The 21,035-nt window shown below is 36.1% G+C and overlaps 1 protein-coding gene across 1 annotated transcript in view; it reads right to left on the bottom strand.

The window, feature by feature from the left end:
• Positions 1-1,115: 1,115 nt before the first annotated feature.
• LOC112147245 (E3 ubiquitin-protein ligase mib1) overlaps positions 1,116-21,035 on the bottom strand; it is a 22,887-nt gene continuing 2,967 nt past the window's right edge. The window contains exons 3-12 of the mRNA XM_024273487.2: positions 18,987-19,116; positions 14,641-14,745; positions 12,459-12,525; positions 11,427-11,631; positions 9,106-9,289; positions 6,985-7,129; positions 6,734-6,867; positions 3,191-3,298; positions 1,479-1,676; positions 1,116-1,404 (exon numbers count right to left, since the gene is read on the bottom strand). Coding sequence (XP_024129255.2) covers positions 1,150-1,404; positions 1,479-1,676; positions 3,191-3,298; positions 6,734-6,867; positions 6,985-7,129; positions 9,106-9,289; positions 11,427-11,631; positions 12,459-12,525; positions 14,641-14,745; positions 18,987-19,116 — 1,531 coding nt within the window. The 3' untranslated portion in view covers positions 1,116-1,149. The remainder of the gene's footprint in view (positions 1,405-1,478; positions 1,677-3,190; positions 3,299-6,733; positions 6,868-6,984; positions 7,130-9,105; positions 9,290-11,426; positions 11,632-12,458; positions 12,526-14,640; positions 14,746-18,986; positions 19,117-21,035) is intronic.

Below are 21,035 nucleotides of genomic sequence, written 5' to 3' on the forward strand. Positions count from 1 at the left end.
ATCATGGATTTTGTGTATAATCATATCTAATAGTTTATAATGAATCAAACAAAGCAAACAACAACCTAAAAAGCCATTTGGTAGCAGACAGAGCCGCTGTTTTAGGAAAACGAATGCAAAAGAACTGAATTTTGAGCCAGAATTCTCATCACTATTGTGGAGAGAAACAAGAAAAGAACGTTGTTTTTACTTTGTCTGATAGTTTTGGAAGTATTTAAAAAAAGAGAGAAAAAAAACTGATTATTTAGAAGTTTATTTTATTTTATTTTTTTTAATCATTCATTAATGATAATAAATGTAGACTGTTTCGACGAAATATACGTTTAACTTGAGCAAATTGATTAATGATGCTTCCCACTTATATAAAAAATGTACATTAGATTGTGGAGGGACTGTGCATCATTACAGACTAATTTTTTTTACCTTTTTTAATGCAAGTGTGCCGCGGGATTTTTTTCATGGAAAAAGTGTACCTTGGCCCAAAAAAGGTTGAAAAACACTGTACTAGATGTAAACATTTACAGTTAGAAATTATGATTTTTTTTTTATTTTTATCAATTGTTCTTATTTTAATATAAAATGAGTAGTAAAAAGCATTTAAAGCGTAGAATCCTCACTTAAAGTTTTCTACTGGATTACTTTGTGTCTCATGTAAATAAATATCCATCAAGTGAAAAGTCTTTAAAAGGAAATGACGATTAGACCAGACTCAAACTGCCGATCCCAAAGACGAATGAAGCCTTTAAAGTTAAAAGATGCTGAGCAGCTTAAAAAGAAATCACACTTTTAAAGACCATTGTGTCTATAAAAAAAAAAGGCAACACAAAAGAGGAAATCCAAAGATTCCTGCCAGGGATCTATTAGGAACCATGTCAAAAATAAAGTATATAAAACCAGAACAATATGGTTGGATGCTTTTAGTATCGGTCCGATAAACTCAAATAATGCAAGTTCTGCTGATACCGATAGTCTGATTGATCCTCCATCCCTGGACTAAAACACACAGAACAGTTACTCAATCAAGGACTTGATTCTGCCAAGAAGGATAACGTGAACTCTGGTGTTTGTAATGATCAAGTTCTAAAGAGAATCCGATAGATTAAACTTTTGTGTTTGTATGTTAAATATCTCGCTCATAGAAAGTGTCTGTTAAAATTCAGTAGAAACTATAAATGACCAAACCTTCAAATTATTTTTTTTCTGTCTACGTTGTTTGGACAGAAGACAAACACAGAACACTAGCGCCACACACCTGGGGTTCCCCCGGAGCGCCGCGTGATGCAGGGCGTTGAAGCCGTTATTGTTGGTGATGGTGACGTCTGCACCGGCCTCCAGCAGAACGGACAACATGTCGTCTCTCTTCTTGCTAATGGCGTCATGCAGGGGCGTGTCGCCCTCCGAATCCTAAAGCAGAAGATGATGTGTTACCACGAAGCAAAATGACGGGCAAAATAAATGGAATCATCAGAAATGGTCACCTGAAGGCTGGGGTGGCATCCGAAATCCAACAGGGTTTTAACCACCTGCAGATGGCCCTTATTGACAGCTATGTGTAGCGGAGTCTGCCGCCGCTTGTTCCTCGCGTTCAAGTCGGCGCCACCTCTCTGCAGAACCTCAATGACGGAGCCCTCATCACCAAAGGCGGCGTGGTGCACTGCTCGGTCGCCATCTTTGTCCTTAAACGAAGCAGAAATGTACGTCATTATTGACCCTATAGGTCAGGGGTGTCAAACTCAATCAAACAGGAGACCAAAATCTAAAACACATCTTAGGTCACGGACCGAACAGGATAAACATTTATTGAACACTCGAAAACTACATTTTTAAAGCTTGAAGACCGTAACTTTTAACATAATTATGGACTAGATATATAGCACTACCTGTGATAATGCTAGCGTGAATGCTGTAAGCTGAATATGGCTGCTGAAGATGCTAATGCTGATAGCTGAAGATGCTGAAACTGATAGCTAAAAACACTGAAACTTACAGCTGAAAATGCTGAAGCTGATAGCTGAAAACGCTGAAGCTGATAGCTAAAAACACTGAAACTTAGAGCTGAAAACACTGAAACTTATAGCTAAAAACACTGAAACTTACAGCTGAAAATGCTGAAGTTGATAGCTGAAAACGCTGAAACTGATAGCTGAAAACGCTGAATCTGATAGCTGAAAACGCTGAAGCTGATAGCTGAAAATGCTGAAATTGATAGCTGAAAATGCTGAAGCTAATAGCTGAACAAACTGAAGCTAATAGCAGAAAACACTGAAACTGATAGTTGAAAACACTGAAACCGATGGCTAAAAACACTGAAACTTATAGCTGAAAACACTTAAGCTGATAGCTGAAAACGCTGAAACTGATAGCTAAAAACGCTGAAGCTTATTGCTGAAAACGCTGAATCTGATAGCTAAAAACAATGAAGCTGATAGCTGAAAATGCTGAAGTTGATAGCTGAAAATGCTGAAATTGATAGCTGAAAATAATAAAGCTAATAGCTGAACAAACTGAAGCTAATACCAGAAAACACTGAAACTGATGGCTAAAAACACTGAAACTGATGGCTAAAAACACTGAAACTGATGGCTAAAAACGCTGAAGCTGATAGCTGAAAACGCTGAAGCTGATAGTTGAAAATACTGAAACTGATGGCTAAAAACACTGAAACTGATGGCTAAAAACGCTGAAGCTGATAGCTGAAAACGCTGAAGCTGATAGCTGAAAACGCTGAAGCTGATACCCAGCTAAGATATTAGTTAAATGCCAAATAAAAGTTAATGGGAAAAAAAACTAGGTTAGTCAAAACATCTAGCATGCAGTTGAAAAAAATTACTAAAAAATTCAAAATTGCCTAAAAAACAGAAAAAACCTAAATAAGCCAAAACTGCTAGCATGTGGCTGAAATATTAGCTAAACTTTTAAACTATAACTTTTTAACTTTAATATTAATGTAAAGGCAGAAATAAACTTAAACCTTAAATAATTTTCAATATTTTACTCTCCATAAAACTATAATTTATTGAAATTATACAAGTTCGAAATAAGCACAAGATAACATCGGGTCATTAATAACAATAAAATAAAATGATCTGGAGGGTCGGATAGAAATACCTCGACTTTGACACGTTCTATAGGTGGTCTGAACACGTTTCATGGGCACAAAGAGCAGAAATGAGATGTGAGTTATAGTAACCTCGGCCTCCAGGTCCACGTTGTGCTTCAGGAGAAGTTTCAGGACATCCACATGACCGTTCTGACTTGCTGCCTGCATAGCAGTGTGTCCAGCACACTGTCCATTCACCTGAAAAACACAAGAACAGGTCAGAATCCGGCCTTTAATGATCCGAGACGTTTGTGAGGGTTTGTGTCATTGTGTATAGATTTGCATGCATGACAGAACCTGGATATTTCATCACCAACTGCAGCACTGCAAAATCGGAGCGCATAAATATTAATGTAAAGTCCTTTGGGAGTCTCGAGACGTCTCTTGTCCTGGCAGCCAGATCACTTGGCCAGACTCGGCGTGCTCAGCTTTGAGCAAACAATTCCGCTGAAAGGCAGCAGGGCGTGTGGCCAGCATCCGCCAGCGACACACCCACATTCATTCACCTTCCTGCTATGACTGAAGACAGTATTGCAGATATCTCATCTATTCTAGACACCGGCTCCTGCGCTGTGGCCTGCATTATAACATGGAGTAAAACCACACCGGGTATTAGTTCTCCATTTAAGCCGAGAGCAAATCAGGATCTGTGCTGCAGTGCACAGAAGTGCTCCCTGGTGCCTCCTCTGGGCCCAGCCTTAATGTTTTTCAGATTGAAGGGTGCATGGGTGGGAGGATCTCTGAAACCTATTCTGGGAGACTTTCAGCCAATTCGATAGACTGAGAGAAAGCAGAGAGCGGCTGGTTGTATCAGCTCCTCTCACATATGTATCCTCATTGAATGTCTAATTTTCTCATCATTTAATGCTTCAGTCGCAGCTGTCTTTACAGGGGTGTCAGCGGGTAAAAAAAAGGGGGAATCTCTTACAATGTTAAGGTCACTTGGTGAACCCATAGAATGAAAATGTCCATGAACATTATTTTCAACCACAGGGGTGTCAAACTCAGTCGCACAGGGGCCAGAATCCAAAACACACTTTAGGTGACTTTAGCTGAACTCCAAATTAGCCTAAAAATGGAAAAAAGCCTAAATTATCCAAAACAGCTAGCATGTAGCTGAAATATTAGCGAAAACCCCAAAATAACCCAAAAAACTGAGAAAAAGGCTCAATTCACCAAAAAAACACTGAAACTTGTAGTTGAAAACGCTGAAGCTGATAGTTGAAAACACTGAAACTGATAGCTAAAAACGCTCAAGCTGATAGCTGAAAACGCTCAAGCTGATAGCTGAAAATGCTGAAGCCAATAGCTGAAAATGCTGAAACCTAAAGCTGAAAACGCTGAAGCTGATAGCCAGCTAAAAAATTAGCTAAATGCCAAATAAGCCTAAAAAGTTAATAAAAAAATGGGTTAGTCAAAACATTTAGTAAATAGCTGAAAAAATTACTAAAAAAAAATAGCTAGCATAAAGCTAAAATATTATCTAAACTCAAAACAGCCTCAAAAACAAACAAAACTAAATAAGCCAAAACAGCTAGCATGTAGCTGAAATATTAGCTAAACTCCAAAATAGCCTCAAAAATCTTAGTAAATGCCAAAATAGTCCAAAAAGCTAGCATAATAAAAAACTTTAAAGCGTTAAAACTGTAACTTTTTAACATAAATATGAATAATAAAAAGTCAGGAATATTATTCCAGAATAAATCAACTTAAACATCAAATAACTTTCATTATACCATGGTCTGGGTGAATACTCGATTCTGATTGGCTGCTGGGTGTGCATTAAAAAGTGATAATGCACAGTAATAACGCACACCTAAAAAAAGAAGTTCCGGTCACACAGACCAAAGGTTCGATATCACTGCGCAGGCTTCTTTAGAACACATTTTTCCTTCATCGTCTGGACAAAACAAGCAGTAATGGATGAACTTTCTCTCTGAACTGATGCTTTATTTAACTTAATGTAGCGACCAGCATTTATATTCCTCTGCTTTTGTAAGGTAAATTAATATTGACAAATTAGTTATTCTCCTTCTAATAAAACACCACTCGACATGAAAGGTGTAGTCTTCTGTTTCACCACAAGAGGGAGTTTCTGCTTTAGAGCAGCTCAGAAGAACGAACCTGCCGTGAAATGAAACAGACAGAAGCTGATTGTGTTCCGTTTATGTTCTAGCGGGTCACCGAAGGCTTAACGTCAGAAAAAATATCCTAATTTGTCCGGGTCTTACTTTCAAAACAGCGACACTTTACCGCTGTGGCTGAGGTCTGTAACAGCTTCCGGCTTCATGTGTCCCCGTGACAACAAACCGCATCACGGATGAAATAGTCCACTTTTTGTGAAAAAATGAGCTAAACCAAAGAAATAACAAAAATAAAGTACTAAATATTGATTGAATGTTTACTTATTTTGTAAAGACCATGGTATAAGCGGGATAATACCCTCCGAAGAGTGCATTATGAGAAATTAACGCACTTCGCGTCGGACGGTTTAGGCCTCCGCGTCGTGCGTTAATTTCTCATAACGCACACTTCGTCGGGTATTATCCCTTACATATTTTACTCTCCATAAAAACATATTTTATCAAAATTATACAAACTAGAAATAAGCACAAGATAACATTGGGTCATCAATAACAATAAAATAAAATTATCTGGAGGCCGGATCCAACCTCTGGGCCTTGACTTTGAAATGTGTTCTACGGGCATGCTGGGAGCGTCACATGAGGGTAAGTAAGTGGATTTTTAATTTTTTTCGCAGCATGAGGGAATCGTACAACAGCATCACCCGTACAACATAAGTGCAAGTAATTTAAAAAAAATAAAACTACAGTACGCCTCATAATTTGGCGAGCGCCTATATATATATATAATTCTTTGTAGTATAAATAACAGCTTTTTGCTTAGTTTGGCCAGGAATGCCACTTATAGGTGATTTATTTTAAATAAATAGGCTCTGTGTTTTTTTATTTTCCCAAAAACAACCACCAGAGGGCAGTGGAGGTGCATGAATCAGAATTTGTTGCAGAGGAAGTCGAGACAATCTGGCCACAGAGAAAAAAAAAAACATAATTTGTGCCCAAAATCATTAACCGGAAGTCCTCGTCTGGAACCACCCGTTTTAACCTTTCGACCTTTTTTTTCCTTTGACATACCGTAATTGCTTACATCATCAGCTGATTCACAGAGAAAAAACAGCATTTCGCCGTCTTTTCCTCACAGGTAAACGGGTGTAGTTGTACAAATTTGAACACTTGTTAATATTGACTTGCAAGAAATAAAACGATTAACGCTCTCTGTCCCATTTGAAGCTCATCTTCCACACTAAAGAACAGCACGCCTTACATCTGACATAAGTTTGAAAATAGACCATTCACTGACGGTCCGCCTTATAGTTCAGTCCATATGTCACTACAAAAGCAGAGTCTCTGATTGGTCAAAGTTTGACTGGTTCAACTTTCAATACACATACAATTTTTGTACATAAACTTGCATAGAATGTGAGAGTTTTGCATATACGATAGTTTACAGAGACTTTTCAAGGAAAGTGGTCCCTTGAATGTATTTGCTGAAGCTGGTGTGAACGTAGCTTAAGGCATATTTCGTATCCAGCAGCTGCTTCTAAAAACTTACATCCACTTCTGGTCTCTTCAGGATGTCTTCCACTTTAGCCAGGTCTCCGTTGGCCGCCGCCTTGACCAGCTCCTCGTTGATGTCTCCGGACTCTTGCGTCTCAAACAATTTTTTCAATAACTGGGACAGGCGCTCTGGGAAAACGAGGGTTCAACACAGAGATTGATTATATATAGGTGCCAGAAAAACGGGAACAATGAGAGGAAATGAAATGAAGTGTGTGTGTGTCAGTAGCGCACGGCCACACATACCTCCAGAGGCATTGCTGACAGCAGAGCCAGAGGGGGCAATCTTAGTAACGGCAGCCGGGTTGTATGTCCAAGAAGTCCCACAAACTTCAACCTTCAGGTCGCTGTCAGAGTAGATCTGCTGCACACGGCCTACCTTGCCCAGGGTCTGTTTATAATGTTGGAGAAAACTCATTAGAGTATGAAGGCATGTTGACTTCAGGCTATGCAGGAATGACCTGAGTAACAAAGTTAGTCGGTGACACAAGATAAATGGAAAAACACGGAAATGTTCAATTGTTCCGATGATCATTTTCTCCGTCTGAAGCTGCTTCTTACAGGCATTTAAGGAGAAGATGGAGCATAATGCTCTCCCATACAGAATCGTATCTTCTGAGTCCTGCAGAGGCTGTCCTCCAGCAGGTTCAATGATAGAGTAGAGAAACCAGGAGGTAAACAGTCTAGTTGGTGATCAAAGCTGCAATCCATCTCTATTTTAAGCTGTCAGGAGCAGCAGACTAAGGAGGAGAAATCTGGTATTTTATGGTTTGCACCAAACTAAACCGTAAAGGAAAATAAGGTAAAGATGGTTTCATAAACAAACAATTTTATAGGGCTGGATATCTATTATAATCTCCAGAAATTATGCGATTACAATTTTTTTCAATTCTTTCGTTACTTCAATTCAATTTTTCCAATAGTCAACTGATCATGTGCAAAGTGGATGTAAAGCACAAAAGTTTATTAAACTTTTAATGAATTGTGTAGCCTATTAGTTTCTGGTATTAAAACAGATTAAACTAAAGAAGTTGCATTACCTGCAATAAAGCTAGTGTGAATGGTTTTTTGATGAAAATAGTGACACAATTCACTTTAATTGCTGCAAGGATTTACTGAAAATGGAAAAGCTATTTGAAAAAATATATAACATTTGCAAAAAGACTGGAAATTTTCTTAAGAACCATAAAAGAGCGCTGAAGTTGGCCTAAATTTCTTAAAATTTTATAGTAAGATTTGCTTAAACATCCCAATACGTGCCAATTTTAGCGAAATACTTAGTGTTCCTTAAATGGGACCTAAACTGCAAATTACCCCAAAAAAACCTCAGTAAATGCCAAATTAGACAAAGAAGCTAGCTCATTGCTTAAATACTAGCTAAACTCAAAAATACCCTAAAATTCCTCAGTAAGATAAATTAGTCATAAACATTAGCATGTTGCTAAAATAGAAGCGAAACACTAAATTAACAAATAAAACCTCAGTAGATAACAAATTAGCCAAAAACGTTAGCATGTTGCTAAAATATTAGCTAAACTCTAAATTAAAATAAAAAAACATCAGTAGATGCGAATTAGCCAAGAAAGCTAACATATTCCTTTAGTACTAGCTAAACTCCAAAATAGCCTATAAAAACCCCAATGGATAACAAATTAGCCAAAAAAGTTAGCATGTTGCCAAATTTTTTTAAAATTACAATTAGCGATGAAAACATAGCCAATGAATATATTTAAAGGTTTGTTGCTAATCTATTTAAAATGCTGAAATTTGAAGACTTTCTCATTTATTTCCTATGGCGCATATTTTTTTTAACATTTTAAAAACTATAAAGTTTAAGAATAGCAAAAATACAAGCAGTAATCGACTAATTAGTCGTCGATTAATCGACTAATCGTGGCAGCCCAATTAGCAATACATTAATAATCTACTATGTGATTTAAATATATTTATATTAATCTGATAGAGTTCACATATTGTAAAATGCATTAGTAAAATAATGAAATTGTTAATAGTTTACAGAGTTACATTCTCAAACAGAGAAGCTCCAACAATTGTTCTGCTTCTCCTGAAGGACGTCTCAGTTTGGCCACTAGGTGGCGATTGTGCGATATTACACCTTATTCCAGAAGAAGAAGAAAATATGAGGAAAAAATGTTTAGACCACAAATACTTACTTTTAAAAAATTCCTTAAAAGAGTTTAGAAAATTCATGTCTGTGAGTTTATAAAGATGTTCATTTAGTCAGCAATGTATGTTTAGGTCGACCGAGCGTTAGCATCAGCCGTCCTATGGGGAATTCCATTAAACGTTAGCATCAAGCTAACTTTTCCAGCTAAGCGTTCCGTTTTACTTCCAAGACCCACTCACAGGCAGCATGGCTTCAGCCCACTCGCCGTGGCCTCTCTGCAGCAGCTTTATGCGGTCGATGTCGTAGCAGATCTGGACCAGGTCTCCCACGTGGAACTGGGAACTTCCTCCCTCTGCGCCGGCCGCCACCTCGCCGCTGCGCACTACGTTGGCCTTCGTCAGCACGGCTGGGTTAAATGTCCACCTGAAGAGGCAGAAATTTAGTGAGGTGACTCAAACTGTCGTGGAATCGATAGCTTATAGGGGACGGATGTGGAGCAGATTATTTATTTAGAGGATCATAAATGTGAAAGAAGATGACACTTAGGGATGATTCTTGGGGGAGGAACTGTTTTTAGACTAAAGCCAGACAAAATACAAAAAAGAAGCAAGAAGGCGGAACCGGAATGTTGGTCACTTGGTAATGGGCCGCCGACAGAAAAAATGTGCTTAAATTATTTCCGTTTCGTTTATTTTCTGATCCTGGTGGAAATTTTTATTTTGGAAAACTGCCAGATTCTGTTCACAACATCCGTCTTGATCATGTGACTTTAAGCGGCTACCTGGACTGCTAAGCTAGCAGCCAAAAGCTAACAAAAAACCAAACAATAAAACGCGTTTAGAAAGTTTCTTTGAGGAGCTGCAGTTTACAGACTTAACCTGGAGTCTTCCTCCACACACGGAATTATTGGGACGGTTGTTCTCATGTTGCAGAAGCAGCTCTGGCTAATAAGCGGCGACAGACTCGACTGTTTCACAAACGCAGATAATAAACCGACATGGTGGATTTATGTTTATATTATATCTAGAAAAAAGTACCTTTGTCACAGTTCTCATTTTATTTTGCTTTATTTATCCATACCACCTTAAAAGTTAGACGTAGCTAAGGTTAGCGTCCGGTTTTTAGCCTCCACTTTGATGTTAACGAGAAAATCTTCATCACAAATTCTACATTTTATGTAGAATTAAGATTCAGTCAAATAAATGCTGATTCGTAGTAACTTGTAAAAGGGACATTTGAGAACTTTCCCACAGAAGGCTGAATTAGATTCAGAAACTTTAGCACAAAAAATGTTCCAAAAACTAATGAGTGAGGATTTATGTAAAGAAACAATTAAATCAATCGTTTTGCCCTAAAAGATAATCAGACTGAGTCTTAAAATTGAATTCTATGGGGAAAAAAAAAAAATCATGTAATGTTTGCTTTATGGATTTTTTAAAAATCAAAAACGATTTTGACAAATCAGCAACTTTCTTTCATTTAATCTTCATCATCTGCATAAAATAATCTACTGATATTTTGTTAGATTTTCTTGTCACATTTTATTTTGAAAATAAATGTACAGAAACCGGAAGCTTAAAAATACCACAAAAATACCACAAAAATATTGTCTAATTTAAACCAGTTTGCAGCCATGAGAAGGTTGGTGACTACTGCTTTTAACAACATAAGCAATAATAGGGTTTAAAGAACTAACACTTTTATGTTATTTTATTTCAATGTCAACATATTCAAGAAACAAATCTTTTTTTAACAGTAGATCTGTAAATCACAAAAATATTTGCTTTAAAGCTTCAGATTTAAGGTGATTTTTTTTCAATTTGCACTAAATTTTATATTCTCAACGAACATTGAAGTAAAAAAAAGAAGAGAAAATTTAAGTAAAAAAATTGATATATAATAAATATTTTTTAAATTAAAGTTTAAAAAAAAATTCTGGTTATCATCTGGTGAGCAATTTCTCCATTTTTTTCAACTTCAATTTTTAGGGAAAAAAATAATCTTAATTCAATTTTTAGAAAATCATTTTTACAACAATTTTTAGATTTTTTTTTACCTCAAAAAACAGAAAAAAAAATTTAACTTCAAATTTGGGGGATTTTTTTTTTTTTTTTTACTTCGTCATCCCTTCAGGGGCTCGGCATGTAAGATTTTCCAAAACTTTTAAAAGTGAGAATATTTTATAATTTTTACAGGAATACCATTCATTTTTCATTAATTCATTTTCTTGGCCGCTTTGTCCCTTTCGGGGTCCCAGAATACCATTATTTTACTTATTTTTGTCATTGGTTTTGTGTGTTTAAGAAGAACCAACAACTTTTTTTGGATTTTTTTTAATTGCTTATTAAATTTATTTTTAATAAATATATATGCTACATTTCTCACTTTAAATCTTGTCACATTTTCACAAATTTGTTCACTGAAGATTAATTTCTATACACTTTCAAGTATTACAACTTTATATTGACCCAAAAAGAAATGATGAAGATGCATTTTGACGTATTTTATGCTTGCCACGTGCTCAGAGATACTTAGAGCTAAACTATTTACAGGTACTCGCCTGTTTCCGCTGGGGTACTGAACCACGATGTCGTGGTCCTCGTCGATGCCGCACACGGTCCCCGTGGTGGTGAGGGTTTCGAACATGCCGTCGGTCCAGCCCCCGTGGCCGTGTTGAAGAGACTGAACGATCTCCAGATCGAGATCAATGTTGACCAAGTCTCCTATCTGAAGACCTCCTGGATTTCTGTTCCCATTCTGCTCACCTGGGGAACAAACAGGAAACTTAAACTGATGAACACAATTATTTATGCAAACAGTCTTAATCGAATTTTGAATATATAGAAAATTGAAAAGGATTTTTCTTTAGTTTGTCTAACGCGGGAGTCTGCAACCTGCGGCTCCAGATCCACGTGTGGATGTTTTATCTCTCTCTTAAAGTAAAGATTACTTAATTAGCATTTATTTAATTTATATTAGTTACATTTATAAACTGATGTCTGAGGTTCACATAGATGAGAAACTATGTAGGTTTTTACATCCTGTTGACCTGAAGACGTCTTGTTTTTTCAACTCTACCTCCAGAATGAACAGATTTTATATACAAAAAAAACTTTGGTAAAAAGTTTGATCTTTATGAGTTAAAAGCAAATATTATCTTATGCTGCACAACATTAGTTACTAGCTGCACTGAGATGATCCTGTTTGGTACAGAGCGTCTTTTATTTTGAAAATAAATAAATAAATCACATTTTGAGAGATGCTAGATTGTGTTTGTGCCAAGAAAATATATAATTCATATTTATTATTAAAAAAAGAGGGTAATGAATGCAAATCCAAATTTCTTAAAGGCTAAAGTGAGACTATGAAGCTCCTTTTAGGTTTTGATCAGTAGAAATCGAGCTCAAATGGCTCTTGTACTGTTAAAGGTTGATGACCTCTGGTCTAGTGTTTTGGTAGTGAGGAAGAAACACAGTACTGACATCTAGTGGACGAACAGGCTTACCGACGGGAACATTTCCCCTAATGCCCTTGAATTCACTGCACCAAATGAGGAGGTGAAAGAGCTGCTACAGTTTACTGAGAGACCTACCCAACACAGGACAGTGATCCCTGTAAAACGAGCCTCCTTTGGCGTCCTGGACACACTTCAGGTCCGACTGAGAGTCACAGGAAAAAGGAGGAGAGAGTTGATGAGGTAATTAGCCGGGTGTGAATCCATTGATGTTCATGAATAATGAGAAACTGATTATTGGAGCTGCGACGCCGCAGAGGCACGTGTGTGTCCAGAAGACAAGAAAAAGAACGCCGCTTTAGGACTGGTGGAAGCGGCGTTTATTGTGACTCATATGTGCAGCCTCTGAGGCAAAGTTAGAGGGCAGGAATGATTACAAGGTGCAGCAGATACTCATGCAACAGAAAAGTACCTACAACTACAAGTCTTGACAAATTATAGAAACTAGTGCTGCCACAAAAAGGTTATTTTAGTAGTTGAATAATCACTGATTTTCACACGTTTTCCAATTAGTCGACTAATCGGGTCATACATAAAACACACATCTTACCCATCATTAGCTTTGAACTAACTAAAAACTAGATATATACATAATGCTAATGGAATGCTGTAAGCTGAATTTCGCCGCTGAACATGCTAAAATTGATAGCTGAAAACGATGAAGCTGATAAGGAGCTGAAATGCCAAATTGGCCCAAAAAAATAAAAAAAAGCTTACATTAGCCAAAACAGCTAACATGTAGCTGAAATATTAGCTAGACTCCAAAATAGCCTAAAAACAATAAAAAGCCTAAATTAACCAAAAGAGCTAGCATGCTGATGAAATTTTAGCTAAACTCTAAATTAGCCTAAGAAAATGAAAAATCCTACATTAGACAAAACAGCTAGCAGGTAGCGGAAATATTACATTCCACAGCACCCTAAAAAAAGAAAAAAAGCTTAAGATAGTCAAAACAGCTAGAATACAGATGAAAAATTAGCTAAACTCTAAATTAGCCTAAAAAAACTGAAAAATCTGAAATTAACCAGAACGGCTAGCAAGTAGCTGAAACATCAGCTGAATTCCAAAACAGCCTAAAACACAAAAAAGGCCTAAGTTAGCCAAAACAGCTAGCATGCAGCTGAAATATTAGCTAGACTCGAAAGTAATAGAAAAAGCTGAAAAAAGCCTAAGTTAGCTAAAACAGCTAGCATACAGATTAAATATGAGCTAAACTCTTAATTAGTCTAAAAACTAAAACAATCCTAAATTAACCAAAAAGGCTAGTAAGTAGCTGAAATATTAGCTAAATTCCAAAAGAGCCTTAAAAAAGCTTAAATTAGGCAAAACAGCTAACATGCAGCTGAAGTATTAGCCAGACTCCAAAATAGACTAAAAAACTGAAGGATCCTAAATCAGGCAAAACAGCTAGCAAGAAGGTGAAATAGTAGTTGAATTCCAAATTAGAATAAAACTGATAAAAGCTTCAGTTAATCAAAATAGCTAACATGCAGCAGAAATATTAGCTAAACTTTAAATTAGCCTAAAAAAACTGAAGAATCCTAAATAAGCCAAACAGCTAGCATTAGTTAGACTTTAGACTTCACAAAGGCCTGAAAAACCATAATAAAAATGCCAAAATAGTGCAAAAATTTAGCATAATGCCATTTTAACTTTCAACTTCACTACACTCTGACTCCATATAATATAACGCAACGACTAATAAACTATCAAATTAATTGTCAACTATTTTAATACTCGACCAGTCATGGCAGCCCTAATAGAAACTGATAAAAATGCTGCCTTTGGACTCAAAAACTAAAGATGGGAGGTCCACTGACTTCTATACGAGACAGGCAGATGCCACACTCTCTGCATATTTAAATGACAAAGGACAAATCTGTTGCACGGCTGAGAAACCTGATTGGTCGATTCTACAAAAAGACAAAGCGTTCTTGGCCAATAAAGAAAAGCCTTTTCATCTGGGACACGTGTGTCGCAGAGCCCACTCCAACCCCAAGAGAGTATTCCCCTTCTCTCTGGCTGACCTCCTTGTTCACTCGCTCCCCTTTCAAAGCAGACAGAGCAGATTGCTTTTATCATGCAGATATCTTATCCTTCCAGCTGCCTGCGGAACGCCGGCTTACACATGCTGGCTGCGTGGCGCTCACAAAAGGCCTGGCAGCAAAAGAAAGCGCCTCAGACACAAAAGCCACCCGACAGATTTTTTTTTTCCACTTTAACGGGACAATCTGTGTAAATGAAAAGGAAGTCTCCTCACCATTCCCTCAAAGCCGACTCGGTACAAGTTTTTGGCCCCGTTGTCCCAAAGTACGTAGGCAGCACTGTGGGGGCTGGCTGCGCTCCAGTCCTGGATCTCCGTCACCTGTGGAGGAGCAGAGATGAGATGAAGACGTTTCGGGACATCTCGATTTCTCATCACAACTGGACACAAAAAAGTATTAGTTCAGATATTTGACTTTATCCACACTAAAAACTGTGACTGGAACTCGTGAACGCGTCTCTCAAGAGCCAATTAATGAGTTTCTAGTCATAAAAAAAAAATCAGGTGTTAAAATCAAGACCCGAGGGCCAGATCCGATAATTCTATCCGGCCCTCCAGATCCTTTGATTTTATTGTTATTAATGACCCGATGTTATCCTGCGCTCATTTCTAACTTGTATAATTTTGACAAAATATGTTTTTATGGAGAGTAAAATATTGAAAGTTATTTGAGGTTTAAGTTGATTTATTCTGGAATAATAATCCTGCCTTTTTACTATTCATATTTATGTTAAAAACTTACAGTTTTAACACTTTAAAAATTGTCATTATGCTAGCTTTTCGGACTATTTTTGCATTTACTAAGATTTTTTTGGTTATTTTGGAATTTAGCTCATATTTCAGCTACATACTAGCTGTTTTGGCTTATTTAGGCTTTTTTCAGTTTTTTAGGCTATTTTGAAGTTTAGCTAATTTTTTAGCTACATGCTAGCTGTCTTGGCTAACCTAAGATGTTTTTTATGCTAATTTGGCATTTAGCTAATATTTCAGTTATCAGCTTCAGCGTTTTCAGCTATATATTCTAAGCATCTTCAGCGAACAAATTCAGCTTACAGCATTCACACTAGCATTATTGCCAGTCTAGTTTATAATTGTGGTCAGAAGTTACGGTTTTAAAGTTTGAATAATTTCGTTTTAGAGGCTTTAATAAATGTTTATCTTGTTCGCTCCGTGACATAAGGTGTGTTTTGGATTTCGGCCTCTTGTGTGATCGAGTTTGACTCCCCTGGTTTAAATAGAGTGTATACAGAATGATTGTTTTCAAATGTATAAAAATATAACTCCTCTGAACCCGAGACCATCTGAGAGTGCAATATTCTCAGTTCCCTGGTTTGAACTTGTTGCAGAGGGAATGAAAAGCCAGCAAGTTGTCTTGCACCAACATGCTGCATGCCAAGCGTCTGAGCAAGACCCCAAATATTCGACATTAACTCCCCGTCTGAGATCTCTCTGCTCACCTAAAGATGAGCAACAACAAGCTTTGAATGAGACGTGTCTGTATGTGTTTCTGCACAGCTACAAATAAATACATTTAAGAAAAAGAGTCAAAGTCAACACCACCTAACGCACATGACAGGTGGAGGTATGATGAATGAAGGACCTCCAGTTAGTAAAGGAAGAGATTGAGAAAAAAAAGATGACAGCGTGCTGCTCTGTAACTCTGGAGTTACGGCCACTGACTGTAAATAAGAACTGGAGTGTGAAAATGGTTTACTTCCAGTTCCAACCAAATTAAGTCAATTAAGTCGCCATTTTTTGCAATACGGACGCCGCCATGTTGGAACCAGAAAGTAAGATCGGCCCAAGAGGCTCTGAGTCGACGTTTCTACGGCAACCACTCTCGCCACCCTAAAGTGGGCTACCAAAAATGTCAATAAAAAACGTTTTGACTGTTGGACATGGGGGTCAGCAGACTCCACCTACTTTCATTGAAGCATCTGATTGGGCTGTTTATAATTTTATTAACTTTTACTTTAAATTTTGCGTTCTGTTTGACTGTAGTCTCATTAATAAATCTCCTCTCCGTCTAGAATACATCCAGTTTGATAAATTTATATAAATCTTCACTCAGGATCAGATTTTTGTTTTTATTTTATAAGAGTGGACTTATTGTTCTCTGAAGATTTGAACTTTGAGAGTTTAAACAGCACAGAAAAGTATGAAAATGTTCACGTCTGTCTTAGAAAAGTGTGTAGTTTGGGGTTTTACAGCCTTAAGACATTAATAATAAATGTAAAAAAAGATAAAAATTACAATTTGGTGGATTTCGTTTAGCGTTGGTTCTTTTTACATATAAACTCTGCAATAAACGAGGAAACACTGATTATGTTTTTGCTGTAATGGGTACTTTAATAAATGTATTTACTGACATGTTTCAGAAAAGTATTGATTTCTAAAAAATAACAATACAAAAGTTCTGGTTTATTTCACTGCATTGACACAGCCAATACAAATATCAAAAATAAAACACGGTTTCATACAAAACTGGACTGTAGTTTTCCACAGTAAAATATAACTTTGGTGTTTAAGGTGCAGAATGATCAGAAAGAAAAATATGGACTCATTTGAGTCCATAATAACAATATTAAAGCTAATACTAAACACGAGTGTAGTTTCTAACTGCTAAAAAGAGAGGCATTTAACAGCCATAAAGGTAAATATTTCCTTTCCTGTATGAACAAACAACCTTTATGTTGTCTAATAAACAACATTATCCCTTCAAATGAGTTAAAAATGTCCACTTGGTTTCACTAAAGGGAGCAGACGGTGATTATGTCTAAAAAAGCATCACGGTGGTGTAAATGTAATCTTTAATTAAAGATTGTGCCTAAAGTAAATAAAGTCAAACCTCATTTCTCAGCTAAGTAATTCATGTGCCTCAGGACCTAATTTCCATGTCAACCTAAAACACCAGCTAAGCTGTAAAATATGAGTTTTTTTTTTTTAAAAAGTATGCTCCTTAAAACAGTAATGAGATATATACTAAGATGATGTCACAAAATAAAGGATTGAATTGCCCTCAAGGGGTATTGAAAGTGGCGTTCTAGTGACAATTTATAGACGATGGAGGACATAGATAAAGAAAATTAAGCCTAAAATTGCATTTTTGAGTCTTTCTTTATTCAAATCGTTTTGATTAAGGAGCAGACAAAAAAAGGCGTTCGAAAAAGATCGTATTTGTGACGTAGAAAATATGGGCAACAAGCTCACTGCTCTGAGATCTCAGCATTGGGAAGGGGGGCGGGGTTGCTCCGCGCCAATGGTCCCGCCCACAATTCAGAGCTCCTGCTGCTCTACAGAAAATATGTCCAAGAAAATTATCCGTTTTTTTTATTTTGACTAAAAACAACGTTATGATAATCAAAAGAAAGCTTAGAAAACGGATCAAAAGATGATCAAAGTGGAACGATCTTTAAATGTTATTCTCTGAGGGACTAAATAATCACAACAGTTTCAATTAGATGTGTACCGATTCATCAACTTAATCAATGAATCAATTTATGTTCCTACAATACAACCAGATCAAACTTTCTAAGACAATATGTTACAGAATTGACCTTTACCATCATAAAATTATTTCAACATAAAATAAATCAATTGTTTTGATCTTGGAACATACGATTTGGATTTAAGATAGGAAGATTTATTTTACTATAACTTAGAAAAGTGCCAACGTGAACTTTATCAAACCAAAATCTGAACAGATTTGACATTAACTCCTGCTTACTTGTGTCTTTGTACACATATTTCATTTACACTTGATTATCTTGCATGAAATACAAGGACAGATTATGATTTGAGTCGAGTCATTGATAAAAAAATGTTAAACCCCTAATTTAAATGTAAATAAATAAAAGAAAAAGAGTAAAAAAAACAGGATTTTGCAGCAAAAAGAGAGATTTCCTCAGATGGAAAATGATCTGTTGAAATTCCATTTTAAATAAATATTAAATAAGTGTTAACATATTTAAATAAATCCAAAATAGATGAAAAAGAGTAAAGATTCTGTGTTATTTTGCATTTACGGATGCACCAGCTACAATAAGTGTGGAACATCTGATTATGATTTGAACTCTAAATCACTTTAGTTAACTGAATGAGTTTTCAGTATGAAAAACAAACTTTTTTTTTTACATCTTTTTGCCTCAAAGGTCTGTTCATTATTGGTTTAAAAGACAAATTCCTTCCTTTTTCCACAAAGCAAATGTTTACAACAAAGCATTCTGGGGTTTTTCTGCTCTAAAACAACAAAACTATCCCTCAACTTTGCAAGGATTCAAAAAAAATGTAATTTATCTTTCATTGATATGGATCTTTACATAAAATATGGTTTGATAATCAGAAAATAGGTTTTTTAGCTCGGAACTTGTTAAATACTGGTCTGTGTTTCAACCAAACAATATATAAATAAAAAAATGACATTTTTACAACATTTATTGAGCAGTACCAACATTTAAAGAATGTCCATCAGAAAATAATCCATTTTACTGGGTGTCGGGTCATGTTGACTTCAGTTTCTCGGTTCATTTTGTAGCTTTAGAATAAGAAACAGTATTTCTTACCTTTCCTCTCCTCCCATTCCCTCCATCCTGGTCTTCCCACTGCCAGTCCACTCCTCTCACCACCCGGCCTCCAGGAAAGATCCCTCTGGCTGTGATCTTCTTTGACTTCCGACGCGACTCCAGAAGAACTCTGACATTAAAAAAAGCACAAACAAACACGATTAAGACTTAAAAAATGATCCAGCAAATGTGTTACAAGCAAGAAGGTGCTTACATACATTCATTTTAAATAAATAAACCTATAAACTATTAATTTCCTTTATGCTGTCGTACTATCATTCATATGTTATTAAAAAAAAAAAAATACATGATCACTACAGAACAAAAGGAGATCTTAATCTAAAGCCTGACTGGTTAACAAACACATAAAACATTTAGGGAGATGCGGCCAAAGAGCAATGAGAGCGTTGCAGACAAAGCAGCTGGACAGTGGTGGTCAAAGCAGGGCGCACAGCTTGCAGTCTGCAACCACTCCCTCCTCAGCAGTGAGACAAAGATTATAATGTGGTGAAACAAAACACTGGAGGAGCTCTGAAAGCAGGGGGGGGGTCAAGCATTCTGCTGCGTCTGACCTGGGGGTGAATGAGGTCAAATTCAACTAACAACCTGCTGTTAGCCTGGAGTTTTTCCCCCAAAAAACCAATAATACCAATAATAAAAGCTTGAAATAGACGAACAATAATTACAGAGATAATTGCTTAAAACAGGATCCTCTTAAAAAGCATGTTATGTAATCTGGTGAATACAGACACTCAAAGGTATTTAATTTCTGTTAACTTATTAGAACCCACAGCTAACATAACTCAAAAAGTTTCATTACCTGTGATAATGCTAATGTGAATTCTTTTGCTGAAAGAACTTGCTGTAGATGCTTAAGTTTTTCGCTGGAAATGGTGACGCAATTTACTTTTAATTTCTGAAGGGATTTACTGAAAATGCAAAAGTTATTTGCAAAATGTTAATTTACTAAAAGACTGGAAATTTTGTTAAAGATCAATGAAAGAACGCTTAAGTTGACCTAAATTTCTGAGAAATTTGTAGTAAAATTGCTTCAAAATCCCTAAAAAATACAAATTTTGTAAAAATATTTATTGTGTTTCTTTAATATGAACTAAACTCTAAAACAGCCCAAAATTCCTCAGTAAACTAAATTAGCCAAAAATGTTAGCCTGTTGCTAAAATAGAAGATAAACTCTAAATTAGCCTATAAAACCCCAGTAGAAAACAAAATAGCCAAAAACGTTAGCCTGTTGCTAAAATAGAAGCTAAACTCTACATAAGCCTAAAAAAACCCCAGTAAATAACAAATTAGCCAGAAACGTTAGCACGTTGCTAAAATATTGAGTAAACTCCAAATTAGCATAAAAAACCCACAGTAGATGCCAAATTAGCCAAAAAAGCTAGCACGTTGCTTAAATATTATCTAAACTAAGATTCCTCAGTAAACCAAATTAGCCAAAAATGTTAGTATGTTGCTAAAATAGAAGCTAAACTCTAAATTAACATAAAAAACCTCAGTAGATGCTTAATTAGCCGAAAAAAGCTAGCACATTGCTTAAATATTAGCTAAACTTCAAAATAGCCTAAAATTCCTCGGTAAAATAAATTAGTCAAAAACATTAGCATGTAGCTAAAACAGAAGCTAAACTCTAAATTAACAAATAAAAACCCCAGTAGAAAACAAACTAGCCAAAAACGTTAGTATGGTATTAAAATATCAGTTAAACTCCTTTTTTTTTTTTAATTACTGTAAATGATGAAACATAGTCCATGAATACATTTAAAGGTTTGTTGCTAATCTACTTAAAATGTTGAAATTTGAAGACGTTCTCATTCATTTCCTATGGGGAATCATTTGCTTAATATTTAAAAAAAACTATAAAGTTTATGAATACCAAAAGTACAAGCAGTGCCGAACGTTTTGATACCAAGATTGCTGAAATTGCTGATTCACACAATGTGTCAAATTACAATTTTCTTATGATTTTTTTTAAGTAAAAACACAAATCAGGCATGGCGGTGGCGGTTTGACCGTCACAGCTCAGTCAA

This window comes from Oryzias melastigma, linkage group LG17 (assembly GCF_002922805.2).
Source record: "Oryzias melastigma strain HK-1 linkage group LG17, ASM292280v2, whole genome shotgun sequence".
Classification (NCBI taxonomy): domain Eukaryota; kingdom Metazoa; phylum Chordata; class Actinopteri; order Beloniformes; family Adrianichthyidae; genus Oryzias; species Oryzias melastigma.